We start from the raw sequence: 27,428 nt of genomic DNA, 5'->3' as shown, positions 1-27,428 counted from the left end.
AAAGAAGTGTCGACTTGGGAAAGAAAAGACATGTGTTATGATGTAATATTTATGGAGAAACAAAAGCAGTGTTAACTCATTCCTCCAATGCAGCTCTGGTAGTTTGAATGGGCAGAGCCCTAAGCTTTTGAAAGAATCAGACTATCTCCTCACATTTCAAAACAAGAAGTTATGTACCACCATAACGCTTTGATGTATGTAATGTAGTCCATCTCGCTTCACATTCTTACCTTTGGGTTCGGAGTCAACCTTGGTTCCACTCGCCATACTTGCTCAAGTCTTCAATTGGCTCGTGGCTAAGAGGTATCCCATACTGCAATGCACCCATCCCAGACCTTGTTTGCTGCAAGCTCACATAAACACACACACACACACACACACACACACACACACACACACACACACACACACACACACACACACACACACACACACACACACACACACACACACACACACACACACAAACACACACAAACACGCTGAAAGGAAGAACCACCCCAACAAAAAGGATACTGAAACCAGGGACTAAACCTCTAGGTCCTCCAGGAGGGGTAGGTAGAATGAGAGGAGATGGACTACATACATCAAATGATATGGTGAGTACATAACTTCTTGATGTTATGTAGTCCAATCTCGCCTACATTCTTACTCCTTGGGACAGCGCCCTAGAACCAAAACCTTGGGTGGCTCATTGAAAAATACTCCTGAGCACTGTGGAACCAAAGGAAGATCTGCCTCTAGATATCAGATCCAATTTGTAGTGACTAATAAAGGTGTGAGGTGATGCCCATGTAGCTTGCAGCACAAATATCATCCATAGACATCCTAGCCTGAAAAGCAGTAGAGGTAGACACCGATCGTGTAGAATGAGCCTTCACTTTAAAGGGTAATTCCTTGCCATTTGAAGTATAAATGAAGGAAATGCAACTAGAAATCCATCTGGACAGAGTTACTTTAGAAACTGGAGCCCCAAGTCTATTGTCTGAGAATGAGACAAAGAGTTGATCTGATTTCCTAATATCTTTAGTTCTATGTAAATAGAAACGCAATTGTCTGTGAACATCTAGCTGATGAAACTTAAATTCTGCCCTGTTAGAGAATTCAGGGAAAAACACAGGCAGCTCAATGGCTGGTTGAGGTTGACAAATCAAGCAACCTTGCATAAAGGAAGGATTAGGTCTTAGAGAAACCCTATCCTTGTGAAATACCAAGTGGGGGCCAACTGATAAAGCTTGAGCTCAGAGACCCGCTTAGCCAAAGTGATGGCTATCAAAAAGATTGTCTTCCAAGACAAAAATTTAATGTCACAAGTAGCTGCGGGCTCAAAGGAGGTGAGATAAGCTGCTGTAACACAAAATTGAAGTCCCGTGGCATTACAGGATCAAAGATTGAGGTCAGTAGCATAGTCCCTTTCGGAAAAGCCCTACAAAGCCTGTGCGCCATTAGATTGGGTTCATTAGCAACATGAAAAGTAGAAATGGCTGCCAACTGCACTCGCAGCTGATCCCTGGCTGAACAGTTGAGAAAGAAATTCTAAAACTGATGAAATGGGAGCTGTATAGGGATCAATCTGCCTTTCATGAGCCCAAATGGAGAGAATCTTCCACTTACTGGAATAAATCTTCCTAGTACAAGGCTTGTGGGAAGAAGACAGAATATGAACCACCTCCGGGGAAAATCATGAAGCCTGACTAGGGACGGAACTGGAGCAGCCAAGCTGTCAACTTGAGGGTCTGAATGGATGGATGAAACTGCCCTGACATGAGAGTCAGCAGATCTGGCTCTGGGTCCAGAATCCACGGATCGCCCATTAGATAAGGTTGGAGAAAAGGGAATCAAATCTGACGCAGGCCAGTGTGGTGCAATCAGTATCATGTTGCTTCCCAAGGATTGTGCTTTCTGAATAACCTTCAAGTATCAGGGGACTGGCGGGAAGGCATAGAGAAGACCGGAGGGCCAATCGTGGAACTAGAGCAAGTCCCTGGGTGCCTCCCTTTGGGGATAAGGCTGAATTAGCTGCTGCAGTTGACATTGAGGGGCTGGGCAACAGGTCGAGCAAGGCTGACCCCATCTGTGGAAAATCTGCTCCGCCACTTGTTCTGCTCAGGGACCACTTGTGAGGCATTAGAATAGCTCTGCTCAGCCTGTCGGCAATCACGTTGGACTTTCCCGGTATGTGCATTGCCACTAGAAAGCGTCGGGAAGACACTGCCCACTGCCATACTCAAAATGCCTCTCTGCAAAGGGGATACAACCTGGTTTCTCCCTGTTTGTTCAGATACCATACTACTGACATGTTTGTCTGAGTGGATTGCAATTGTCCCATGAGGAAGAAAGCCCTGAAGTGCTTGCAACGCTTAATAACACTGCTGTCATCTCCAAGACATTGATATGCAAATGGGTCTCTGCTTTGCCACGTGCCTTGGACTGTTCTGCTGAGATAATGACCCCCACCCACCCAATCTGGGAGACATCCGTGGTCACCGTGGGTAACTGGAGAAGGAAGAACTAAAAGGTATGCCCGCTGCTGAGATTGCTGGTCTGAAGCCACCAGCGCAGATCCTGCTTGCACTTGTCTGTAATCAGAATAAGATAGGAGAGCGGGAGATGCTGTAGAGACCATTGGTCAAAAAGCAGCCAGTAAAGAAGCCTCATGTGTAGTCTCACAAGAGGAACTAGCATAATCGTGGCAACCATGGTCCCTAATAACTTGAGGACCACTTTTGCCTTGACCTTCTTCAATGGTAGCATAGCAGAGACCTGCTGCTGTAAAACCTGAATTCTTTCTTCTGGTAGGAAGGCCCTCATGAGCACCGTGTCTAATTCAGCGCCAATAAAGGTAACACGTTGCGAGGACAAGAAGGCAGACTTTTCCCAATTCAGAGTAATTCCCAGACTTTCCACAGCGCACAGTGGTGTCCCTGGTCTGTAGCAGTAGATGCCTGGTGGTGGCAGACAGGAGCCAGTCATCAGGGTATGGAAACACTTGGAATCCCTGACGTCTCAAGTGAGCAGTTACCACTGCCATGCATTTGGTGAACACCCTGGGGCTGTGGTGAGACCAAAGGGCAGGCACAAACTGAAAATGACTGGCTCCCAGCCGGAAGCGTAAGTGACTTCTGGATGCCCTGTCCTTCTTACTATGGTAGTAAGCATCCTTGAGGTCGATGGAGCACATCCACACATCTTTCCCTAATAATGGGAGAATTGACTGTAATGTGACCATGCAGAACTTGGACTTCTCTACATGAAGGTTCAAACGGCTAAGATCCAAGATGGGTCTCTGGTCCCCTGTTCTTTTCGCATCAAAAAGAATTTGGAGTAAGTCCCTAATCCTACTTGGTCTGGCGGAGACAGGCTGATATTCCCTTTAACAGCAACTTTTGTACTTCTAAAGTTGCGGAATCCCGGTGACTGGGTGGAACGTCTGGGATTCTTTTGTTTGGAGGGGAATAAGAAAGAAGGGAAATATGATAACCTCTGAAAATTATCTCTAATACCCACTCGTCGGGTGATGTCTCACCAGGCTTCTTGGGTATAAAGAAATGCGACCCTCGACTGGCTCCAGAGATGCACTGTTGGGCCTCCCCTCAGGAGCGCTGGTAGGGAGAACCACGAAAGGAATCGCGTTCCCCCTGGTTACGCGGGCCAAATCTGCCTCTGGGGTGGCATCTACCTGAATTTCCACCACCTCCCCTGCCTCTGGAGGGGGAATCACTCTATGAGTCGTGAAAAAACCTCTGCGATTTTCTGAACCACATTTTTCCACCCTTCTGGCCCTTTGGATAAGGTCTAGAAGGCATGGAAAAACAGACTCCCACAGCAGACAGGGTTTTTCCTTCCTGCTCGCACCTAGTGAGTGTGTCCTTCACCTTGGTTCCAAAAAAGGATGAACCGTCAAAGGGGGTGTTGGTGAAAGTAGACTCTGAGCTCCGCTGTTGCACAGGTGCATCCAGGGAGTGTCTCCTAAGAGACTCCGGACTCAGAGGCCTCTCTGCTCACTGGCCGCTGGCTGCATATGAGATCAGCCTCATGGAGGAGTTGATAATTGGAATTTAGGTGTACACATCTGAGCATTGACCTTGAACCCACTGCATCAGAAACGTTAGCATTCCTTGTAGAGAATCTCCAGCTCTTTTAGGAGATCTCTGAGCTGTGTAAAATGTGACAAATAGTTCTCAGCTGCACTGCGAGTGTAAAGGCTGCTGAGAAAACACACACACTTCCCATACCTGTCTATGGCCCTAGACCTCCTTGTTAGGGAATGGACGGTAGATGAAGTTTCCAGCAAGTTCCTTCTTGGTGGCTGCAACCACCACAATGGTGAGATCTCCACTGGAACGCCTTTTCTTGGGAAATTGGTGCAACTTTGTCTGGAGGAGAGAGAGAAAAAACTTTGCTGGGTCTCCTAGGGACTGTTTCCACAGTGTCTGGAGTTTCCCACACCTTCCATAAACGAGATCCAGTAGCTCGTTGAACGGGGGAGAAACCCCAAGAGGCAGAGGGTTGAGACCCAAGGCCTTTCAGGATCACTGACTCCTCCTCAGGAGGGGATTTGGAGGGCCAGTCCCGCTCTGCCTCAAGATTTCCAGGATATCTGAGAAAGAGATATCTTCAGAAGATGACCTGGGGACCCTTCTGACCCTCGAGGTCAGCAAGTGTCAGACGCGAGACTCATCTTGGGAGTCAACGGCTTCCTCTGCAGCACACACTTCCTCTGGGGGCTCTTAAGGCAAAACCCGGAGACTCAGAAAGTTGGGGACCACTTATCATAGGTATCCTGAGGCCTTGGGTGCTTCAACAAAGTATTAGTTTAAGGGTGTGCACATTTATGCAACCAGCTTATTGTTAAGTTGTATTATTTTTTATATTTTCTCCCCAAACAGATTTATTTTTCAATTGAATTGTACAGGTTTATAGGTCACATTAAAGGTGGGAAATGTTTTGAAATGATTTATTGTGGTCTCATATTTTTATATCACAATAACCTGGCATTTTAACAGAGATGTGTACACATTTTATATCCATTGTATATACAACGGAGGAACCAAAGAAGATAAGCTTCTTGCTTTACATCAGTTGATGGGCATTCTGTGGCATGGCAGTATAAAGGGGGCTATACTGGAGCTAATGACAGCATGAAGGAATTCAAGATGGACTATTACTGTATTTTATGCACCAAAATCAGAAAACTAGAGATAAAAGCTTGCACATTTGGTGACACAATATAAGAAAAAGTTTGCTAGATTGAGTAATGCTAGGTGGACTTAAGACTTGCAGAAAGGAGCAACAAGGAAGATAAGGTTGACATTTTCTGCTTTAAATTATCTAAAGGCATTAGGTCATACACAAGCTGTCTATATGCTGATAAAGGGCGTCAAAGACAGCTGAAAGGAAGCAATGGGTGCACAAGTTTGAGAATATTTTTTTGAAAAAAGGTGGAAATAGTGTAAGGGCAATGAATCTAAATGGTATACATGGTGCTAAATTATGGAGCTGTTAATACACAAGATGATTACTAATGGATAATTTAAAAATGGTGGTCTGAGCACTTACGAAAAATTAAACTGCTCTTTGCAAAACTGCATCCGATTAAATTAATTATATATCTCCTTTAGACTGAAAGATAAACAATGCCACAAATAATTTGTATGTTTTGTTATTCAGGCTACCAATATATAGATTGAAGATTGTTAGGAATGGACAGACATACGTTCTACAGAACTGACGGATATAATTGCACCACTGCGTATAAGTTTACACAAGCTTCAATATTGTGTTGCAAACTCCTGTAACATTAATGATACCTAATAAAAGAATGGTACAAAGTCATGTTACTCCTAATAAGTAGTTCAGATTTGGGCTGGATCATTGTATATAATGTTCGTGTTTGAGAAAAGACAAGTATGTGATATTTTTTTTTTACAAAAAAAAATGTTTATGTGTGTATCTAAGTGTGAAATGACCAATCAAGCAGTAGTCCTGTTTCTCTACAGTATGACCACACAGTCACTTTGCAAGCTTAAGAAGTTTTGCCCTTTTTCTCTGGCACTGAATACGAACAAAAATATGCAGAGTCTGAGAATAAAGTGAAAGAATAACCTGTAGCAGTAAGCATGCTATTTAAACAGGAGCATGTGATGATAATGATGATGACGTGGCCCAAATGAACTGCGGCATCTACTAAAGTGGGTGCAAAGCAAGTGAAAAAGCAAAACTTACTAGGAAAATCTATTGCGGGTGCCTTTTTCAGTATGACAATTTGTTGTAAATCACTGCCAGAAAGACAAAAGACTGAATTAACTTAAGATCAGTAAGGTATTTATATGAAACTCTTCTATATGTGATCTTTGTAAAACATGGCAGAATCACTCTGAATTGAAACAAAAACTGCTATACATATTCAGCAATAAAACTCTTTGTAATGTGATGTTAGAATAAAACCTTTCTATATTGCTGCACAGAACTAAAACTGATGTGACAAGTTCACTGATTTCTGTTGTGGTAGGATCAGCTATACACATACATATTAAGATTCAAATCATTCCACGAAATGGCAGTTTTAAATTTACTCCTGTTTGTACAGTCCATATAAAATGTACAGCTACAAAACACGGATAAGATCCAATGTAACCCGTAATCTTGGAACATCAATCTCGAGCACTTTAACTTCAACTCGTTCTCCAGGACCAAGACCAAGGCTTCTTCTCCTCTTAGTCTTAGACAGTTTGTCTTCCGTTATGTATCGAATGGGAATCAAGCCATCTTTACCAACTCCTATATCAACAAAAACTCCAAATCCAGCGGCATTCTCAACTCTCCCAGTAAGAATAGTTCCAACCCTCAAATCCTCAAGAGAAACGATGTTTCTTTTAAAATCTGTTTTGTCAAAATCTGCAAACAAAACACAAAGACATATACAAAAAATAAATGTCATGACTTATCCAAGCATATTTAGATGAAATTTATGCAACTATACATATATAATAGAGATGTTCTTGATGCAGAGAACCAATCAGCAAACTTCTGCAATCAAATATAATAAAAAAAAAAAAAAAAAAAAAACAAGTGAAGGGGACATGAACACTGATGCTGTTGCACACTACAAATAAAGGTACTTATACATGTCCACCTAGAGGCATAGCTGGTTCAGCCAGCGCCTTTTGCCAGAACCGAGAAACTAGCATCCCATCCCAACAGATCACAAAAGGACGTCTGCAAAACTGCAGGATGCCAATAGGACTACTGGTTTACCAACCAGGTGCCACATACATGCCACAGCTCTTCAACAGAACAAAAAACAGAAAAAAGATTCATTCCTTTTACTGGCAGGGTAGCTAGATACAGCTCCCAACCACACCAGCATGTCAATGAAAAAATTTCTCAATCAGGTACCTGGAGATCCTGAAGTGCAGGACCTAATTAGGTCCCAGCTCTGTACACTGCCTCAAACCTCCTGCATCACATTTAGTAGCAAGAGAGACTTGGTTTAAATGTAAAGAAAGCACACCCTCCATACTTGGAGTTTGTGTTTACCACAATGGTAAATGTGGTGGTGTCTCCATATTTGTCAAGGATCTTAACACTTCTAAACAGATCCCCAGGTACCTACAAATAGAACACAGAACTCCAGAAAATCATAAACAAGACAAACTACCAAAGTATAGCCTGCTATAGGCACCACACATGACTCCAGAAGGTCATGCTAGACTACTGAAAATATTGAGAACTTCCTATTACCAAAATCTCTAAAGCCCCTGAAACCATCATCTCTGAATTTAAGAACTTCAGAAAGGTAAAGTTAATGCAACTCTATGACAAAATCTGAAAATTTACCTAGGATAACCCCAGCTTAGATGCTGACACATCAGTCAGCTTTACAAAGGAGATTTACACCCATTTAACAAATGCATAAAATGAGTAGTTCCAAACAGAGCAAAACACAATGGGAAATTCAAAAGCACACCACCCTGGTAGACATACAACATAAATAAACTCTTAAAAAAAACAACAGAAAAAAAAATCATTAAATTATTCAGGAGATCCAAAACCGGCCATAATAAGGATAGTATTCCACAGAACTGAAAAATACTATTACAACTAGTAAAGCAACCCATGAAGTTAAGGACAGCTATAAGTTATTCTTTACCTATGTTAGGAAACAAAGGAATAATACCCCAAAATGCTTAAAACTTTTCCTAAATGGGACCATGAACACACCACCAATACACTAGTAAACAAGTTTAGTGTAAATTTCAGTTCTGAAGCATTTCTCCAAACTACACATAGAGCAGAATCCCTTCCACCACCAACTATCACCAAGAAACATGGTCTGAAGGTACTATCCTCCTCCATGGGACCTGACAATATACCTGGACACGTAATAAATACCAACAGGTATGCCCTTCACCAAGCTTCTCCTCAAATGTTTAACCTAAGCTTATCTGCATGATTTGTTCCTAAATTATTTCACACCACAGGGATGATGCCCCTCTACAAGTCTGGCCCTACCACAAACACTGGTAATTACAGGACCATCAGCCTTACAAACCTGAGCTGCAAGCACATGGAGCATATAACATCAGTCAATAATGACATTCTGTAACCCTTTTTGCGAATGGGGAGAACCCACTGGTATGTGGTAATCTGTTGGAAAGGACAGAGTAAGTCTTTGAGAAAGATGGAATCTAGCCGAAAGGAGTAAGACAGTCACAGGGAAGCAGGTGTGTGAGGAATGAGGACTTTTGAGTTTTAGAATCCTGTCCTGGTTATTCAAGGAATTTTTCCTTAGAGGGATACTTACCCTTTTGAGGCTGCCTTTGTTGTCTCCTTACAAAAGGACCTGTTTCAGAGGGATAGTTCCTCTGATACTCTGGGACATGGGAAAGGAGGATTGTTTCAGATCTTGCATCACTTTACTCTTGTCTTATAAAACTGTAAATAGGTCTACAGTTGCAGAACCAAACAAATTCTGAGTGCCTAAAGGGGAATTCAATGGCCTGGATTTAACATCTTCAGGAAGGGACTGCAACCCAAGCCAGGAATACCTGTGAATTACTGACCCAGAAGCATCAGCAATATCACAGCTGCATTTGACAGAGTGAATAGCCACCTGAGAAGTAGAAATAAGCAAAGATAAGGTGAAAGACTTAATGTCAGAATCAGGCACAGCAGTTAAGTCATTCTCAAGCTTAGAGAGATGAGTTAATACATATCTTATTATGTGAGTCTGATAGCTAATGGCTCTAAAGGCCAAAGCAGCAGAAGTATACACCTGCTTGCCAAATCTGTCCTTGGCTCTACTATCTTTATCAGCAGGTAAGAATTTACAGGAAGTGAGCAATTTAGTAGGTTTGCCTACAAAAAGACAAATAACACAAAGATAATAAGGATTCCTATAAAAGAAGTTCTGACCATCGGGAACTTTATCAAACCTGTCATTTTTTTTTTGGAGCAGGAGACTGAGAATCAGGATGCTGAGAGACTGATACGCAAGTATCCAATAGGATTTCCAGCACTGGAGTAATAATAGAAGGCTTGGGAGTTACCACCTGAAGTAAACCATAGCACCTCTGCTGAACCTTAGACATTTTAGAACTCTCCCATTCCATTAGAAGTGTTGCATCATTTTGACTACAGTACGCCCAAAAGAAGATTCTATTCAAGGGAAATCAGGAAAAATAATTCTCCTCATCAGAAGCCACAACTAAAGGAGAATGTATCTGAAAGGAACAGGCAAAAGATCCTTCATCAGAATCCAGGTCCGCATCTTCCAAAAAATTTGCTCTTTAAAGGGGTGGTGGAAAAATGGGTCCCAACAACAGAAGGCACTTGACAACTCTGAGGAGGCTTCAGAGACATGAGAACTTTAGAAAGTCCCTTGGTAAAGTTCTGTCTTTCCTTCTGAGGGTCTCTTACCGAAGGGAAAACATGCTTAGTCTTTTAGTTCCTTTTAGTGGGGACATAGGCCCGGACATGTCTCAGAGGGTCAGAGCCTTGATGTAACTCAGTTAGGGAACCAGGTACTTCCTCATGGGCAATGATCTGAGAAACATCCCTGGCCCTTCTGAAATAACCAGCCTTGATTCCCTCTTCTCATCTCGTCTGCAACAGGCTTTGGACCAACCTCAGCTGACACGTAGTTTATCTGCTTCATACAGTGATCTGACTGGGTCACAATAGTGGGAGCTGACACTGGAACTGGATGGTCTAAGGTCACATCAGAGACGTCCAGTTAGGAGTGGACAGTTGAAGTCTCGAATTTAAATTTCTTAGACATCTTTTGTGGAGGCAGGACATTATGATAGGAAGACTTATTGACACTGTGCCTTAGGGGATAAAGAGGACAAGTGGCTATGTAAGGTCTTAGGGATCAAGGATTGGGAAACTGAACACTCCATATGGCTATGATCTGGTCTCAAGCAAAACAAACACTTATCGGGATGGTCCTTATGGGGAATATGCCTCTCACAATCAGGTTTCCCCTTCCTGGATGACATGTATTTATAAGTAAAGTAAACTAAAGAAAAAGCATGGGCCCCATAGGGTATTTGTCTGCCCGAATGGTTAGGTAATTATCTTTGAGATGTACGACCAACAAATTAAGGATGGAGTACTGCATACAGACTAGCGGTAAAGCTGTTCTAAGGTTTTTAGTTTACATACATCCCTTATGTACTTCCTGTGCTTGTACTTAGATCACACATCGTATATATGACGTGTGAAAGGGTCCAAGATTTGGTATGCTGGGTGGATGTACAGCTGGCAGGATATCCCCTTTGAAAGGAATAATGCAACAGTGATTTTGGAAGAACGTCTACTTAAGCTACTTCATGTCCCAACATCACAATCCTCCAAGAAGTAGTTTAGGTTAAAAGAAAAAGTTACACTTCTGAGAAAAGGATAATAGTGGACTGACAGATTTACGTCATCTTCCCTTTTTATTTTATAGCCATCCAAGCCTTCATTATGTATGGAGTAATTGGTGGTATTTTTTTTCTTTTATTGCCAACTTGATGTATTAACCAACATGTTTAACATGCTTTGCAGGAACTGCAAGGACAGTGGGGGACTGACTGATTTTGCTTATTCTCTTAGGTCTGATGCCATCTGTCACTTCTTTTTGGTGTTCGTTTCATTTTTTTATATTAAGGGATTTGGGTTGCTCCCCTACTTTGAGTATTGTGTGTCTACTGAGGTGGCTCTTCTCTTACTTTGTGCTTCCTTCCATGTGTAATTCAGTCAAATCATTTGGTACTATAACAACTTTCAGAATAACAGTAAATAAAACGCCCAAAAATTCTGGACAGCCATTAAAGAAAGCCTACATCCGGGTAAAATATTTAACCCTAACCCATCCCACAATAACTCACCACTCAAAACTGCAATACCATTCAACTCTTATTTCATAAAATAACATCTCTAACCAATCCAACACTACCCAACAGCCACTTATCACCACATCCACTTTCACCTTCAAACCTGTACTATATAGAACTATGCAAACTCAAACCATGCTCTACTTCAGTGATGACCTTCCAAGTGATCACCATAAAATGGCAGCCAACAGCACTGCCTTTTCTGTCTCAATCCTTATTAACAGGTCAGTCCAGGAATCCCACATTCCCTCTCTCTGGAAAAACTCATACATTATCCCTCTACACAAAGGAGGACATTCAACTACATTACTAACTTTAGACCCATAGCAATCTTACCAGGTCTACTTTAATTAACCGAAAGCTGATTCCAGCGAATGCAAATCCATCGACACATACACATCGAACCGTGAAAAGAGCGAACTCACAAAACCACGAAACTCAAAATACCGATTTGTCATACTCTGCCAACCCCACCGCCCGAAACACACTACCCATCCAAAAAAAAATAAATAAAACACAAACATACACCAACCAAAACCCTACTTCTAAACCTACACTAAACCAAGCATACACAACTATCTATGTACTGTCCTTAACCCCTCCCTAACCCTAAGGTCCGTAACTACCGCACACTTACCCTACGGAGCTATACCCAAACAAAATAAATAAACCGCATACATACACTAACCAAACCCCTACCTCAAACCCTACACTAAACATTAAATACATTACCTATCTATGCATTTACCTTAACCCGCACCCTAATGTCCGTAACTATCGCACACTTACCTTACAGATCTGTAGCTCAGACAGGTCAACCAAAACACTTCCACATTTCGAATTCTGCAGTAATTTCGCGGTTTTGTGAGTTCGCTTATTTCATGGTTCGATGCATTTGTGTCAATGGATTTGCATTCGCTGGAATCAGCTTTCGGTTAAATAAAGTAAAACCACCTTATCCCCCTTCTCCAAAACACTTGCTAAATTATCTCCTTAAGGAAAAATTCCTATCCCCCACACAACATGGCTTCCATTTCTTCCATAGTACTAACACTGCACTTCTAACCTGTATAGACACTGTCAATAAAGCTAGAGATAATAGCAAACTAGTCTCCCCCTTACTTATAGACTTATCTAAAGCCTTTGACAAAGTTTGTCACAGCAACTTCTACTTCAAATGTCATTAGGTCTGTATCAGCCCACCCTTTTGTGTTTCAAAATCTACCTATCCAATAGGTATCATTCACTAAAACAGCACCCCACCCACTCTCATACTCTCCCAGTCACCACAGGTGTACCACAAGGCTCTGTACTTGGTCCCTTCCTCTTTAACATTCTCACCAACAACCTCCACACATCAACATAGCAGGCCTTCCTAATATAGCATGTAGATGACTCCACACTCATTTGCATATCTGACAACATGGCAAACCATAACAAAATTGTTCGGGAAGCTTTAACAGCCAGTGAAACATGGCTTTGTAGCTCAAAACTCATGCTCAACACCCCCCCCCCAACAAAAACAACTTTTTTCCCATAAATTCCTCTCTCATGAAAAAACAAAATCTAAAGTCCTCTCACTTGATAATACAACCAATGAAATCACTTCACATAGCAAATTGTCAGAGATGATAGTGGACAACAACATTAAATTTGACCTGCGTATACAAACCTGCTCAAGAAAAACCTCATCAAAAACTAGGGATGCTTTACAGAACCAAAATGTTTCTCACCAGCACAACTAAAACTGCCACTACTTATCTCCTACTCACACTTCTGTATGGTGCTCTCATCTTTACTAACCTCCAAACCTCCAGGGATCACAAAAAACAAACCCTGAACAATGCCATAACAAAGTTACTGAATTTGCAGCAAATACCACCTGCAGAACCCACTCTGTATAGCACTAAAAAACCTAAATTGGTTGGAACTGCCCCATCAACTAACATATAAACAGCTCATTACCACCTACAAAATGATCCAGCTGTCTGTGCAGCACAATATACCATTCTACATAACTATGTTCCCATTCAGTCATTACGATCCAATGACCAAAAACTCCTGTCAGACCACAACCCTATCAAATCTGCCGGGCACTGTCTATAGTCGTAAAATGTTGCTAAGGCCTGAAACTTCTTACCTGTATCCATCAGGTCAATACCATCTTTCCCAATGGTCAAAACCATTCTGAAAGTCTTCCTAGCCAAAAGCTGGATCTGTTATTGCTCAACACCAAGATAAACTATATCCCTAAATTTGAGCAAGTACCTATTCATACCTTACTCTCCCTTCTTACTTCCTTACTTCTATCAGTTTTACTCCCCTTTCTTTCTCTCTAAATATACCAGAAATCTGCTGTTCTCTCACTTCATTTTGCAATTCCCATTTGATTATACTAACTTAACTTTAATTTCTCTATAAACTGGCTAAAACTTCTCTAAATATTAAATCACTGTCATATAAACTGTATATATTCTTAACCAGTGCATTCATATTATGTCTAATTTGGTACAATTATTTAAACTGTAGATCTTTAAAATTATTATTCTACCATGGAGCTTTTCTGCTCAGGCATCTGCTGCAAATGGGATCCTACCAATTTGGATATTCCTGGTACTCAAATGTTAATGAATAAATAAAATATTCATTGTGGGTCTTTATCGTAATGCAATTTCCTTTACATAGTGTACATTTTGGTCTGTCTTTTCTTAATTATAGTTTACTGCCTTGGTTGCTAATATAATTAGATACAATTTTCTTGACCCAGGTGATAACAAGTGGAATGTTCATCCTGGAGTATAAGCTTTTGTCTGCAATAGAATTAATAAAAAAGTGGCTTTGAGGAAATCACTGCAAACACTTCTGACCAAAACTCCAGGAAATAGTGGAAAGAACCAATATGAAGCAAAAGCAAACCTCTTCAACATCTAAGATAAAAACAAAGTAACACAAATACTTGGAGAAGCAAAGACATGTAAAAAATATAAAGGAAAACAAACTGCTGGAAAAGCAAAGACTGGTAACTCTAAATGCAGCTGTGTTCTGTCCACAAGATTCAGTGGAAAAGAACGGAAAAGGGATGGTTCAATCTTTCATTCCAGACATTCCTTCAAGAAGACAGGAGCTCTCTGATTCAAAAACAGTTCCTATTAAAAGATGGAAGAGTGAAAATACAAATACCTTTCTGATTTACAATCTATTTAAGATCTCAGAGCTGCTCTTCCTTCTTCCCAAAATTAATTCAGAGATTTTTGTGAAGGAAGGCAATCAAGATGGCCACTACAGAGTAGATTTAATAAATCTGATGGTTTCTCCACATTAACATTTCTCAAGAGGGAGGCCAACTTGAGAAGAAGACACACTTCTCTGACACTGAAAATGTACATCCCTTCAGAAATGCCTATGGCCCAAGCTTTATTAACAGAAAGAGAAGGCATCCTCTCATTACTAATACATCAGCAAAACCCTTGTCCCTGTCATAAAGGGAATGAGGACAATAGGATTTTAGCAGATGGAGACGCAAAAAGGGGCAGCACTGAGGACAGAGAGACTGAGTACCACTATCACATCCAAATGTTACAGCATGTCTTTAAACTCCTATTCAGTCATCTCATACTACACACACACTGATCAGGCATATCAAAGTCCAGTGTGCAGAAACAGGAAAGGCTAACAGCCCAAACATGCACAAGGAATTATCACTGGGAACCTTCTCAGTCCTTGTCAATGAGCAGTCAGCTACTTGGGAGGGAAAGAATGGAGTGGATTTCCCAGGGCTTTGCAGTACTCTCAAACATAACCTTGAGACACGGGGCCTGCTACTCAATCACATTATCGATTTCAGCCTTCTGCAACTGACAGGAGGAAGTGCCTGAAACATGGATATCTATCCCAACTGTGAATGTTAAAAAGCAACTTTTTGATTTTTCTGATTAATCATTCTCCCATCCGCAGATGAGGAGCCAAGCAATAACGTCTTCCCAGATGATTTCGGTGAAGAAGAACTGAACAATAGCAAGATGATATGGCCTTTGGAAAACAGTCAGGTCTGAATTTAGATCTGGACTTCTGTTCTGTTATCTTTTGCCTTCTTCAATCAGACTGGATCACTAGAACAGCCCTCATACTGGTCCTTTTCAGGGGTTATTTCCCACTGCTGCTATGTGGCAGTTGTTGACAAAGACCTTAAACTTTTCTTTTCAAATCTAACAAATCATAAGGTTGAACTCTTCACTTGTTATAGTTGTTGAAACTATTTTGATTCTCCGGGAAAATAAGAAAGGAAATCAATTTTTTGTCATGGTTGCACCTTGTGAACTGCTTACTCTAGATACACACTGAAAAAAAAAAAAACTAAACATGTTAAAAGGATGTATGGTCTGAGGAAGCCCTTTTGGGGTGAAAGCGCTTACCAATGTCTGATTTATGGTGAATTAAAGACTTTATTACGATTTACTTGGATTTTCCTATTTGGTGGACATTTGTTCTTGGAAGGTTACGATATCTTACTTGCCTCCAGCTTTGTTTATTCCGACACCAGTGTTTGATGTTATATTAAAAGGAGAACTGACCTGTGTGTTTGTGTACTAAACAATTAGGCCACCTGGAGTGCACATGCATCTTAGCTCTGGACCAAACACTCTATACACAGCTAATGGGACATACACATACCAAATACTGGACACCTTACATTTTTAGAAAAGCCATGAAACAGAGAACAAAAAGGATTTTCCCACGGTGCTCCAGCCACTGCAGAACATCCCTTGAATAAGGTCCATTAATTTCAGAATAAAAGTGTTAGATCTGTCAGACAGTTCTTCCTTTTACACACACACACACACACACACACACACACACACCTGATTTTTTTTTTTGTTACTGAAGATCGCTTGTCTGTGATGAATAAGGGCTTGCTGCTTTGGAACACTACCCGGGTTTCATGATTTTTGGAAACTATTGTGACTGAGCTTATCAATGAAGTTTTAAGACCACTAGTTTCTCTGTTTTCCACACACATAAATGTACACAAACAAATGGACTTTTTTTAACTTATTGTGATGCTCTTTAGAATGCTAAAGTCTGTGGAGGACTCTAAGTAGTGACGGCTATTATTTTTCATTTTGTTCTAACATAAAATGCCATGATGGTGGAGATACAGTGACATCATTTTTTTTCCTCGTTTTCTTCTAGTTATTTTTGCATCCATGCCTGAGAACCATCAAGTCATCCACATGGGGCTTGGGCACTTTCATTCCTCATTATTGCGGAAATTTATTTATTTACTTACTGATATTTGATTACTGGGAAAGTCTGACTGGGTAGAAGCCCTTTTTCAGCAGAGGCCCTATAAGAAAAGCTCCACATTATTACAAAACATTTTAAGAACAATAACCCCAACAATAAGTCACCAGCATGAGGGTGACAACCGGCAAGAGGTCCATCACCGAGGCAGGCATGGAGGTTATCTGGAACTCTGGAAGCATCAAAGCAATAAAGGCATTTCTAATCAGGCTCTCCCTCTCTCTCTCTCTCTATAGCCCACAGCTTACATGAGAGCCAAATGGAAAAGACAGAATCAGTAACAGGAGGACAGTAGTACGGTAGAACGGAATTCATTCTCAGGGTTTGGTAAGTACCTTCAAGTTGTGGGCACTTTTTAATTTTGTTTTACAAAATCTCACCAAAACGACAGTGATACTGCTTTTATGTATCATGAGGAAAAGTTGGTAAAATAAATAAATAAATGAATGAATGAAACTGGTGTCCTAGGCAAAAGAGCTCCACAGCACCCCTCTCCTCCACCTGATGCCCCATCCTGGTCTACCTACACCATCCAGATTACTTTTTTTCCTCTGTTTTTTCACAATTTGTCTTACTCTTCAGTTTTTCCTGTATTTATTCAACACATTTTTAAAGAAACTATTTCTTTACTACAAAATAGTAAAGAAACAAATACTGGAAAAGTGCTCCTGTTAGTTGGCCTATGCCTAAGGCTGACTATGGTACCAAGTCTGGAAAAAAAGGCAGTGTAGAATCTTCAGAACATGGCAATATTTCAACACAGGACTAAGCCACACTGTGAGTGCCCCTCCCAAACAGTAGAAGTAAAAAGCAGTAGACAAAAAAAAAAGATTCACAGATAAAAGAAGAGGCAGTAAAGTGTACTCTTGAGGGTATGAAAGAGATTATATATCATTTCTATTATGCAATAAATCTAGAATTTCCACAGAGGATACTTAGGAAGAGCAAGATAAAAGAGAAGGAAAACAATTAATTCAGAGAAACTGCTAAAAGCTGAAAATAAAAAGGAATCTCTAACAGAACAAATCAGAATAATATTTAAATAAATATTAGATTATCTGGAAAAAGATGCGATTCTCCAAGTGCAACAAGAAAAAGAACAAAAAGAAGTGTCGACTTGGGAAAGAAAAAGACATGTGTTATGATGTAATATTTATGGAGAAACAAAAGCAGTGTTAACTCATTCCCTCCAATGCAGCTCTGGCAGTTTGAATGGGCAGAGCCCTAAGCTTTTTGAAAGAATCAGACTATCTCCTCACATTTCAAAACAAGAAGTTATGTACTCACCATAACGTTTGATGTATGTAATGTAGTCCATCTCGCCTCACATTCTTACCTTTGGGTTCGGAGCCGAACCTTGGTTCCGACTCGGCCATACTTTAGCTCGAAGTCTTCAATTGGCTCGTGGCTAAGAGGTATCCCATACTGCAATGCACCCATCCCAGACCTTGTTTGCTGCAAGCTCACATAAACACACACACACACACACACACACACACACACACACACACACACACACACACACACACACACACACACACACACACACACACACACACACACAAACACACACAAACACACACAAACACGCTGAAAGGAAGAACCACCCCAACAAAAAAGGATACTGAAACCAGGGACTAAACCTCTAGGTCCTCCAGGAGGGGGTAGGTGGGTGGGTTTGTAAGAATGTGAGGCGAGATGGACTACATACATCAAATGATATGGTGAGTACATAACTTCTTGATGTTATGTAGTCCAATCTCGCCTACATTCTTACCCTTGGGACAGCGTCCCTAGAACCAAAACCTTGGGTGGCTCATTGAAAAATACTCCTGAGCACTGTGGAACCAAAGGAAGATCTGCCTCTAGATATCAGATCCAATTTGTAGTGACTAATAAAGGTGTGAGGTGATGCCCATGTAGCTGCAGCACAAATATCATCCATAGACATCCTAGCCTGAAAAGCAGTAGAGGTAGACACCGATCGTGTAGAATGCGCCTTCACTTTAAAGGGTAATTCCTTGCCATTTGAAGTATAAATGAAGGAAATGCAACTAGAAATCCATCTGGACAGAGTTACTTTAGAAACTGGAGCCCCAAGTCTATTGTCTGAGAACGAGACAAAGAGTTGATCTGATTTCCTAATATCTTTAGTTCTATGTAAATAGAAACGCAATTGTCTGTGAACATCTAGCTGATGAAACTTAAATTCTGCCTTGTTAGAGAATTCAGGGAAAAACACAGGCAGCTCAATGGCTGGTTGAGGTTGACAACCGAAGCAACCTTTGGCATAAAGGAAGGATTAGGTCTTAGAGAAACCCTATCCTTGTGAAATACCAAGTAAGGGGGCCGAACTGATAAAGCTTGGAGCTCAGAGACCCGCCTAGCCAAAGTGATGGCTATCAAAAAGATTGTCTTCCAAGACAAAAATTTAATGTCACAAGTAGCTGCGGGCTCAAAGGGAGGTGAGATAAGCTGCTGTAACACAAAATTGAAGTCCCGTGGCATTACAGGATCAAAGATTGGAGGTCGAAGTAGCATAGTCCCTTTCGGAAAAGCCCTACAAAGCCTGTGCGCCATTAGATTGGGTTCATTAGCAACATGAAAAGTAGAAATGGCTGCCAACTGCACTCGCAGCTGATCCCTGGCTGAACAGTTGAGAAAGAAATTCTAAAACTGATGAAATGGGAGCTGTATAGGGATCAATCTGCCTTTCATGAGCCCAAATGGAGAGAATCTTCCACTTACTGGAATAAATCTTCCTAGTACAAGGCTTGTGGGAAGAAGACAGAATATGAACCACCTCCGGGGAAAAATCATGAAGCCTGACTAGGGACGGAACTGGAGCAGCCAAGCTGTCAACTTGAGGGTCTGAATGGATGGATGAAACTGCCCTGACATGAGAGTCAGCAGATCTGGCTCTGGGTCCAGAATCCACGGATCGTCCATTAGATAAGGTTGGAGAAAAGGGAATCAAATCTGACGAGGCCAGTGTGGTGCAATCAGTATCATGTTGCTTCCCAAGGATTGTGCTTTCTGAATAACCTTCGTTATCAGGGGGACTGGCGGGAAGGCATAGAGAAGACCGGAGGGCCAATCGTGAACTAGAGTGTCCCTGGGTGCCTCCCCCTTTGGGGGGATAAGGCTGAATTAGCTGCTGCAGTTGACATTGAGGGGGCTGGCAAATAGGTCGCAGCAAGGCTGACCCCATCTGTGGAAAATCTGCTCCGCCACTTGTTCGTTCAGGGACCACTCATGAGGCATTAGAATAGCTCTGCTCAGCCTGTCGGCAATCACGTTGGACTTTCCCGGTATGTGCGTTGCCACTAGGAAGTGTCGGGAAGACACTGCCCACTGCCACACTCAAAATGCCTCTCTGCAAAGGGGATACAACCTGGTTTCTCCCTGTTTGTTCAGATACCATACCACTGACATGTTTGTCTGAGTGGATTGCAATTGTCCCATGAGGAAGAAAGCCCTGAAGTGCTTGCAACGCTAATAACACCGCTGTCATCTCCAAGACATTGATATGCAAATGGGTCTCGTGCTCTTGCCACGTGCCTTGGACTGTCCTGCTGAGATAATGACCCCCCCCACCCACTCTGGGAGGCATCCGTGGTCACCGTGGCAACTGGAGAAGGAAGAACGAAAGGCATGCCCGCGTTGAGATTGCTGGTCTGAAGCCACCAGCACAGATCCTGCTTGCACTTGTCTGTAATCAGAATAAGATAGGAGAGCGGGAGATGCTGTAGAGACCATTGGGCAAAAAGCAGCCACTGAAGAAGCCTCATGTGTAGTCTCACAAGAGGAACTAGCATAATCGTGGCAGCCATGGTCCCTAATAACTTGAGGACCACTTTTGCCTTGACCTTCTTCAATGGTAGCAAAGCGGAGACCTGCTGCTGTAAAACCTGAATTCTTTCTTCTGGTAGGAAGGCCCTCATGAGCACCGTGTCTAATTCGGCGCCAATAAAGGTAACACGTTGCGAGGGCAACAAGGCAGACTTTTCCCAATTCAGAGTAATTCCCAGACTTTTCCACAGCGCAATAGTGGTGTCCCTGGTCTGTAGCAGTAGATGCCTGGTGGTGGCAGACAGGAGCCAGTCATCAGGGTATGGAAACACTTGGAATCCCTGACGTCTCAAGTGAGCAGTTACCACTGCCATGCATTTGGTGAACACCCTGGGGGCTGTGGTGAGACCAAAGGGCAGGGCACAAAACTGAAAATGACTGGCTCCCAGCCGGAAGCGTAAGTGACTTCTGGATGCCCTGTCCTTCTTACTATGGTAGTAAGCATCCTTGAGGTCGATGGAGCACATCCATACATCTTTCTCTAATAATGGGAGAATTGACTGTAATGTGACCATGCGGAACTTGGACTTCTCTACATGAAAGTTCAAACGGCTAAGATCCAAGATGGGTCTCTGGTCCCCTGTTCTTTTCGGCATCAAAAAGAATTTGGAGTAAGTCCCTAATCCTACTTGGTCTGCGGAGACAGGCTGGATGGCTCCCTTTGACAGCAACTTTTGTACTTCTAAAGTTGCGGAATCCCGGTGACTGGGTGGAATGTCTGGGATTCTTTTGTTTGGAGGGGGATAAGAAAGAAGGGGAATATGATAACCTCTGAAAATTATCTCAAATACCCACTCGTCGGGTGATGTCTCACCAGGCTTCTGGGTATAAAGAAATGCGACCCCCGACTGGCTCCAGAGATGCACTGTTGGGCCTCCCCTCAGGAGCGCTGGTAGGGAGAACCACGAAAGGAATCGTGTTCCCCCTGGTTACACGGGCCACCTCTGCCTCTGGGGTGGCGTCTACCTGAATTTCCACCGCCTCCCCTGCCTCTGGAGGGGGAATCACTCTGTGCGTCATGAAAAAACTTCTGCGATTTTCTGAACCACATTTTTCCACCCTTCTGGCCCTTGAGGTAAGGTCTAGAAGGCATGGAAAAACAGACTCCCACAGCAGACAGGGTTTTTCCTTCCTGCTCGCACATAGTGAGTGTGTCCTTCACCTTGGTTCCAAAAAAGGATGAACCGTCAAAGGGGGCGTTGGTGAAAGTAGACTTGAAAGCCTCCGCGAAGTTGCACAGGTGCATCCAGGAGTGTCTCCTAAGAGAGACTCCGGGACTCGCAGCCCTGCTCACTCCGTCGGCTGCATATGAGATCAGCCTCATGGAGGAGTTGATAATGGAATTTAGGGTACACATCTGAGCATTGACCTTTTGAACCACTGCATCAGAAACGTTACCCTGTAGAGAATCTCCCAGCTCTTTTAGGAGATCTCTCTGGAGCTGTGTAAAATGTGACAAATAGTTCAGCGACCGCAGTGTAAAGGCTGCTGAGAAAAACACACACTTCCCATACCTGTCTATGGCCCTAGACTCCTTGTTAGGGGAATGGACGGTAGATGAAGTTTCAGCAAGTTCCTTCTTGGTGGCTGCTGCCACCACAATGGCATCTACTGGAACGTCTTTTCTTAAGAAAATCCTTGTCTGGAGGAGAGAACAAAAACTTGCTGGGTCTCCTAGGGACTGTTTCCACAGTGTCTGGAGTTTCCCACACCTTCCGACAAACGAGATCCAGTAGCTCGTTGAACAGGGGAGAAACCCAAGAGGCAGAGGGTTGAGACCCGAAGGCCTTCAGGAACACTGAGTCCTCCTCAGGAGGGGATTTGGAGGGCCAGTCCCTCTCTGCCTCAAGATTTCCAGGATATCTGAGAAAGAAATATCTTCAGAAGATGACCTGGGGGACCCTTCTGACTCCTCGAGGTCAGTGTCAGACGCGAGAGACTCATCTTGGGAGTCAACGTGCTTCCTCTTGCACACACACTTTCTGGGAGGCTCTTAAGGCAAAAACTCCGGGAGACCTCAGAAAGTTGGGGACCACTTATCCTGAAGCCTTGGGTCTCTGCTGTCCATGGATAGAGGGTGATCCAAGACTGATACTGGTGCTGGAGGGGGCAGAGTGTCACTGCCGCAAGATGCAGCTGACGACCTGGCCAGCACGCTCCTCATGACCTTGACAGCTGAACCCCTCGGGTCCTAAGGTCGACTGACTGTGGAAGATACGGTAGTAGCTCTCAGAGCTGAAGAGATGAGGTCCAAAGCTGATGCTGGACCCAAGCTCACCCAAGCCGAAGCACTGAGAGAAGACTAGGAGCCAAAGATTGATCAAAGACCTCTCTCTCTCTCTCAAGTCCGACCAGTGAACCAAGAATCCTGGATGGCGCCGATGGGGTCTGAGCAGAGATTGGAGCCGAGAGGCCAAAGGAGGCTACTGGAACTGACCTCACGGCATCCGACAGAACTGACAGCTCTGGCTCTGAAAACCGAGAAAGGCTCGGAGGAGGAACAGCCAAAGAGGAGGGGAGGATGGACTCCGGGGCCGGCTGGGCCGGAACCAAAAACAATTTAGCCAGCATCGATGACTGGAGCAGTTTCTGCACCACTCTATCGATATCGTCATCAGAGATGGCCCTAGAGGACCTAGAGGATAAGGTCAGAGATCTGGATCTCCCTACATAAGGAAGAACTACGAGACAGAGAAACCAGTCGAGGAACTGGAGACCAGCTCCGAACTAGAATTTCTGTCAATGGCTCCAAGATACTGGGAGCCGATGTCGACATAGTTGGTGTACTGCCTTCTATCGGCACCAAAGCCAATGGAGTCGAAGAAGTAAAAGTAGTTTTAGCAATTTTCTCTGGTGGCTCCGAGGAAACTGACGGAGCCGGAAAATTATGTTTTTGTAGATTTTTTTCTCTGACTTCTTGTCCGGTTTGGAAGGAGAGGATCTGGAACTAGAAGACCTCTCCAAGTCTTCTTCAAAGAAAAGTTTCAGTAGTCTTTTTAAGATAAGCTTGTTCTTCCTCTCTTGCAGTACACGGGGACTGAAAGCATGGCAGAACAAGCAGGATTCTTGGAGATGAATAGCCCTGAAACAGTACACGCACACTGAGTGCACATCAGTTAATGACATTTTGTTACTACATTCTATGCACTTTTTGAAGCCCGAACGCCTGTGTTCTTTGGGATCCTTAGACATGCTGACAAGAAAACTCCACACACCACACAGGGGAACACAGGAACACCCTTGCACCAAAAACCAAACACAGAAGGGCGCAGGAAACTAGAGCCTCTAACTGAAATGGCATAGACCACGGACAACCACAAGGAGGACTAGGTCCTCTAATTTAAACGAGCCTAGCCCAGGAAACAAGAGACTAACACCACAGAGACAACAAAACACCAACAAATAGGAAAAACTACAACTGGATAGTAGGGAGAACAAGGCCCCCTGACTGAAAAAACGGGCCTAGCCCGTGGAGACAAAGGGCGAACGGGATACCACAAGGCCAACGGAACCGGCCACACAACCAGCAGAAACAATGCACACAAGGTAGCTATGAAAATGGCTTTTTGGTCAACAATATGTTTAAATTTAGAAAAAAAAATTATACTTAGCCACGGCCAAGAGCGAGACCACGTATGAGCATAACGAGAGGCAAACAAGATCTGGGATGGGTGCGTTGCAGTATGGGATACCTATTAGCCACGAGCCAGTTGAAGACTTTGAGCTAGCGTATGGCCGAGTCAGAGCAGAGTTTCGGCTCCGAACCCAAGGGTAAGAATGTAGGCAAGACTGGACTACATAGCATCAAATGTTTGCATCTCTGAAACCTTAGGTATTATTAAAAAAGTGTAAATGGCAAACTCTTCAACACAAACTATTTTTACAGTGGGAGTATTTTTTAGGTTCTAGGTCTTGCACTGGATTTTATAAGTCAGAGTAAACACGTCTGTAACAGCTTGTAAACAACTTACAATATCTCAGTAACCACTCATGTTACACACATAATGTCACAGCATTTTATTCATCCAACTCAGGGCTTTCACACAAGGCTAAGTAGTTCTGTCTGCTACTTGGTGTTTGATGCTTAGAAAAATATGAACTTATGACAATACAAGTACTACATGAACAATTAATTTCTCTTTACCTGCAACAGACAGAGGTCAAATATCATTATAATTGTATTTCCCATTGTGTAAGCTTTAAGATGAAATACTTTAACACTTTATATGTAACATGATTTTGGAATTATTAACAATCGATATTTGACATCTGAAGGTGGCAGCAGACTGTGACTGCAGAAACACCTGGAGGCATCACCCGGCTGCAATGAGTTAACCAATATGACCACAGCAGACTCAAAAAATATTGGCAGGCAGGCACACACACACACACACACACACACACACACACACAAAACCTAGACATGGTATATTTTACAAAGGAAAGAATAATAAAGCAAAAGAGGATTGCACTGAACAGCGAAATGCTGAGTGTTGCAGAAAAGCAACAAATTGAAATAGAAGTGACAGACCAAACAAGAAGTGGAGTGTTGTTGGGGGTGTGGCCAAGATGGCTAACTGATAGCAGCAACTGGTAAAAGCTCTGTGACTGACTTTTCTCTGACAGAAAATGTAATAAAAAAATTAAAATTTGGAGATAATTCGTAGCTAATTTTATTCGTTAATAGTCAAGAGAAAAGATTTAGATTTAATTAAAAATGTTTACATTTAACAGCAATACTATGTAAAACTGAAAAAGAAGTGATCAGAAAAAGATCTGTAAATCATTAAGACTTTTAGTGGATGGGATAACGTTGAAATGCTGGTACTGAAATACCAAGATTCTTGATGTGCTAAATGTATAACACTACCTTGATTATTCAAATGTACTCGTATCATTATATAGCAATACGTAAAGTTGAATTTTTTCCTTTCTGTGTATACAGTGCAAATATGTTAAATTAAATGTTTTCTTAAAAAAAGAAGTGAAGTGTTTAGTGTGGATATTCCAATAGAGTCAATATCTCAACATGAAAAGTCAATGAATCCTGGAGAGACATGGTACAACTGCTAGAGGAGGACATGGGATATATGTCATGAAGTGAAATTCTAGAAACTCCTGTAGCAGACTCAGATGAAAGTCCAGACAGAATTGCACATTAATGGAAAGAACAGAAAATGCAGAGTATGGGAGATGCTCTTATTTTAGAAGAAAATGATCTAAGAAAAGACCTGCTTGATTCGTTAGAAATGGAAAGACACACTACAGTAGGTGAAAAAGAGACTACAGAAAATGAACAAAACTCTAAGCATTAGAAGACTGGTAAGACTTGAACACAGTTACTGGGGCTAATAAAAGATTTGTGGGATATAATAAAATAAATAAAATATACAACTACTGTGCAGCTAAACCAAAAAACAGATAAAAGTGTTACCACAAAAATGCAAAGTAACAAAGGAGAGGAAAGGAATAAGTGGAATGCCACCATGGAAGCATCAAATTAGCACTTAAGCACTCAAACCATTCACTTCTCATCCCGGCACTTGCTCAAAACCCATAGCAAGCACTAACAAACCTTAGCCCTAGACCCCCCTATACCGTAGAGGACAAGGCTCTCTATTCGATCTTACCAGCTAATCAGTAAAACAGTTCACTGTACCTATCCAAGCATGTCCAAAGGGCAGTTTCAGGTGTACTCTCCGGTCCAACTGGTGAATCTGGGCATTTTTGAGGCAATGTTACAGTTGCCTCATGTACACAGACAACCCTCTCCTCCTTCCACCAAACACTAATACATGCGAGAAATGCAATTATACAGCCAACCTGGAGGCTAAGCTCTCTCAACCCAAGACTGGACCAGGCAGTCAAGAGGACAAGGGAATTACTTGCATCACACCACCAGTCTCACATAGACCTATGAAACCAGCACTAGCAAAAAACACACAAATACACGGAAACCTACTCGGAGGCTCTAAATAAAAATCTGCAAAAGCAACAGAGACCTCCAAAGCAGACATCCAAGCAACCTCCACCCCCCAACACAAACCATGAAACACATACTTCACAAAACCAGCGTGCCACGCAATCACAACTCTTAAAGCAAAATAACATACCCAACACACTAGTAATAGGTGACTCAATAGTCAGGCACACTGACGTCCCACTCACTGGGCTGAACAAGAAGGTTACTGTTAGCTGCCTGTCGGGTGCCAGGATCCGCCACATAACACAAACACTCAGGTCACTCCAGAACAAGTACAAATATGACTCAGTCATTGTCCATGTTGGTGTGAATGACCTGAGCCGTACCTCCCTGGACTACATGAAAAGAGACATGGAGGAGCTCTCTGATCACGCAGCCCAGGCCGGTATGACCCTGACCCTGAGTAGCATTCTGCCTTCACCAAGAATGATACCACTGTATATAGAGAAATAATTATCAATTTCAACAACTGGCTAAGCTTCTGGTGCCATTCAAAGGGGATCCAGTGTCTGTCAGCCTGGGGTGACATTCTCGACAAGCCACGCTGCTTCTCTAGAGACGGCTTGCACCTGTCACCTTTGGGCTTTCGAATGGCCAAGGCTCTTGCCACCCCCATAGTGCCTTTTTTAGGCAAGGCTCAAAAGACAAACCCACCGCCGTAAATAGCAAAAGTAACAAAAAACTGAGGGTAATGCTACTCACTACCAGAAGTCTAAACCTCAAAATGCACGCACTCGAGGCACTCCTCAGTATGGAGAAAATTGATATATGTGCAGTAACAGAAACCTGGTTTAAGGCTCCAGAGAGCACCTCAGCACTACCAGGCTACAACTCATACCATACATTTCGGCCACAAAACCCAGACTGAAATACAAAAGGCGGGGGAGTATCCATATTCATCAAGGATATCC

General features: G+C 42.6%; 1 protein-coding gene across 1 annotated transcript in view; it reads right to left on the bottom strand.

Annotated features, from left to right (window-relative positions):
• Positions 1 to 6,302: 6,302 nt before the first annotated feature.
• Positions 6,303 to 27,428, bottom strand: part of SRBD1 (S1 RNA binding domain 1) — a 2,028,107-nt gene continuing 2,006,981 nt past the window's right edge. Inside the window, exon 21 of the mRNA XM_044059932.1 lies at positions 6,303 to 6,897. Coding sequence (XP_043915867.1) covers positions 6,608 to 6,897 — 290 coding nt within the window. The 3' untranslated portion in view covers positions 6,303 to 6,607. The remainder of the gene's footprint in view (positions 6,898 to 27,428) is intronic.

Source organism: Protopterus annectens, chromosome 1.part0 (assembly GCF_019279795.1).
Source record: "Protopterus annectens isolate FY-2018-M chromosome 1.part0, PAN1.0, whole genome shotgun sequence".
Classification (NCBI taxonomy): Eukaryota; Metazoa; Chordata; order Ceratodontiformes; family Protopteridae; genus Protopterus; species Protopterus annectens.
The sequence above is the reverse complement of the archived record's forward strand: the minus strand, read 5'-3'. Positions and strand labels throughout refer to the sequence as shown.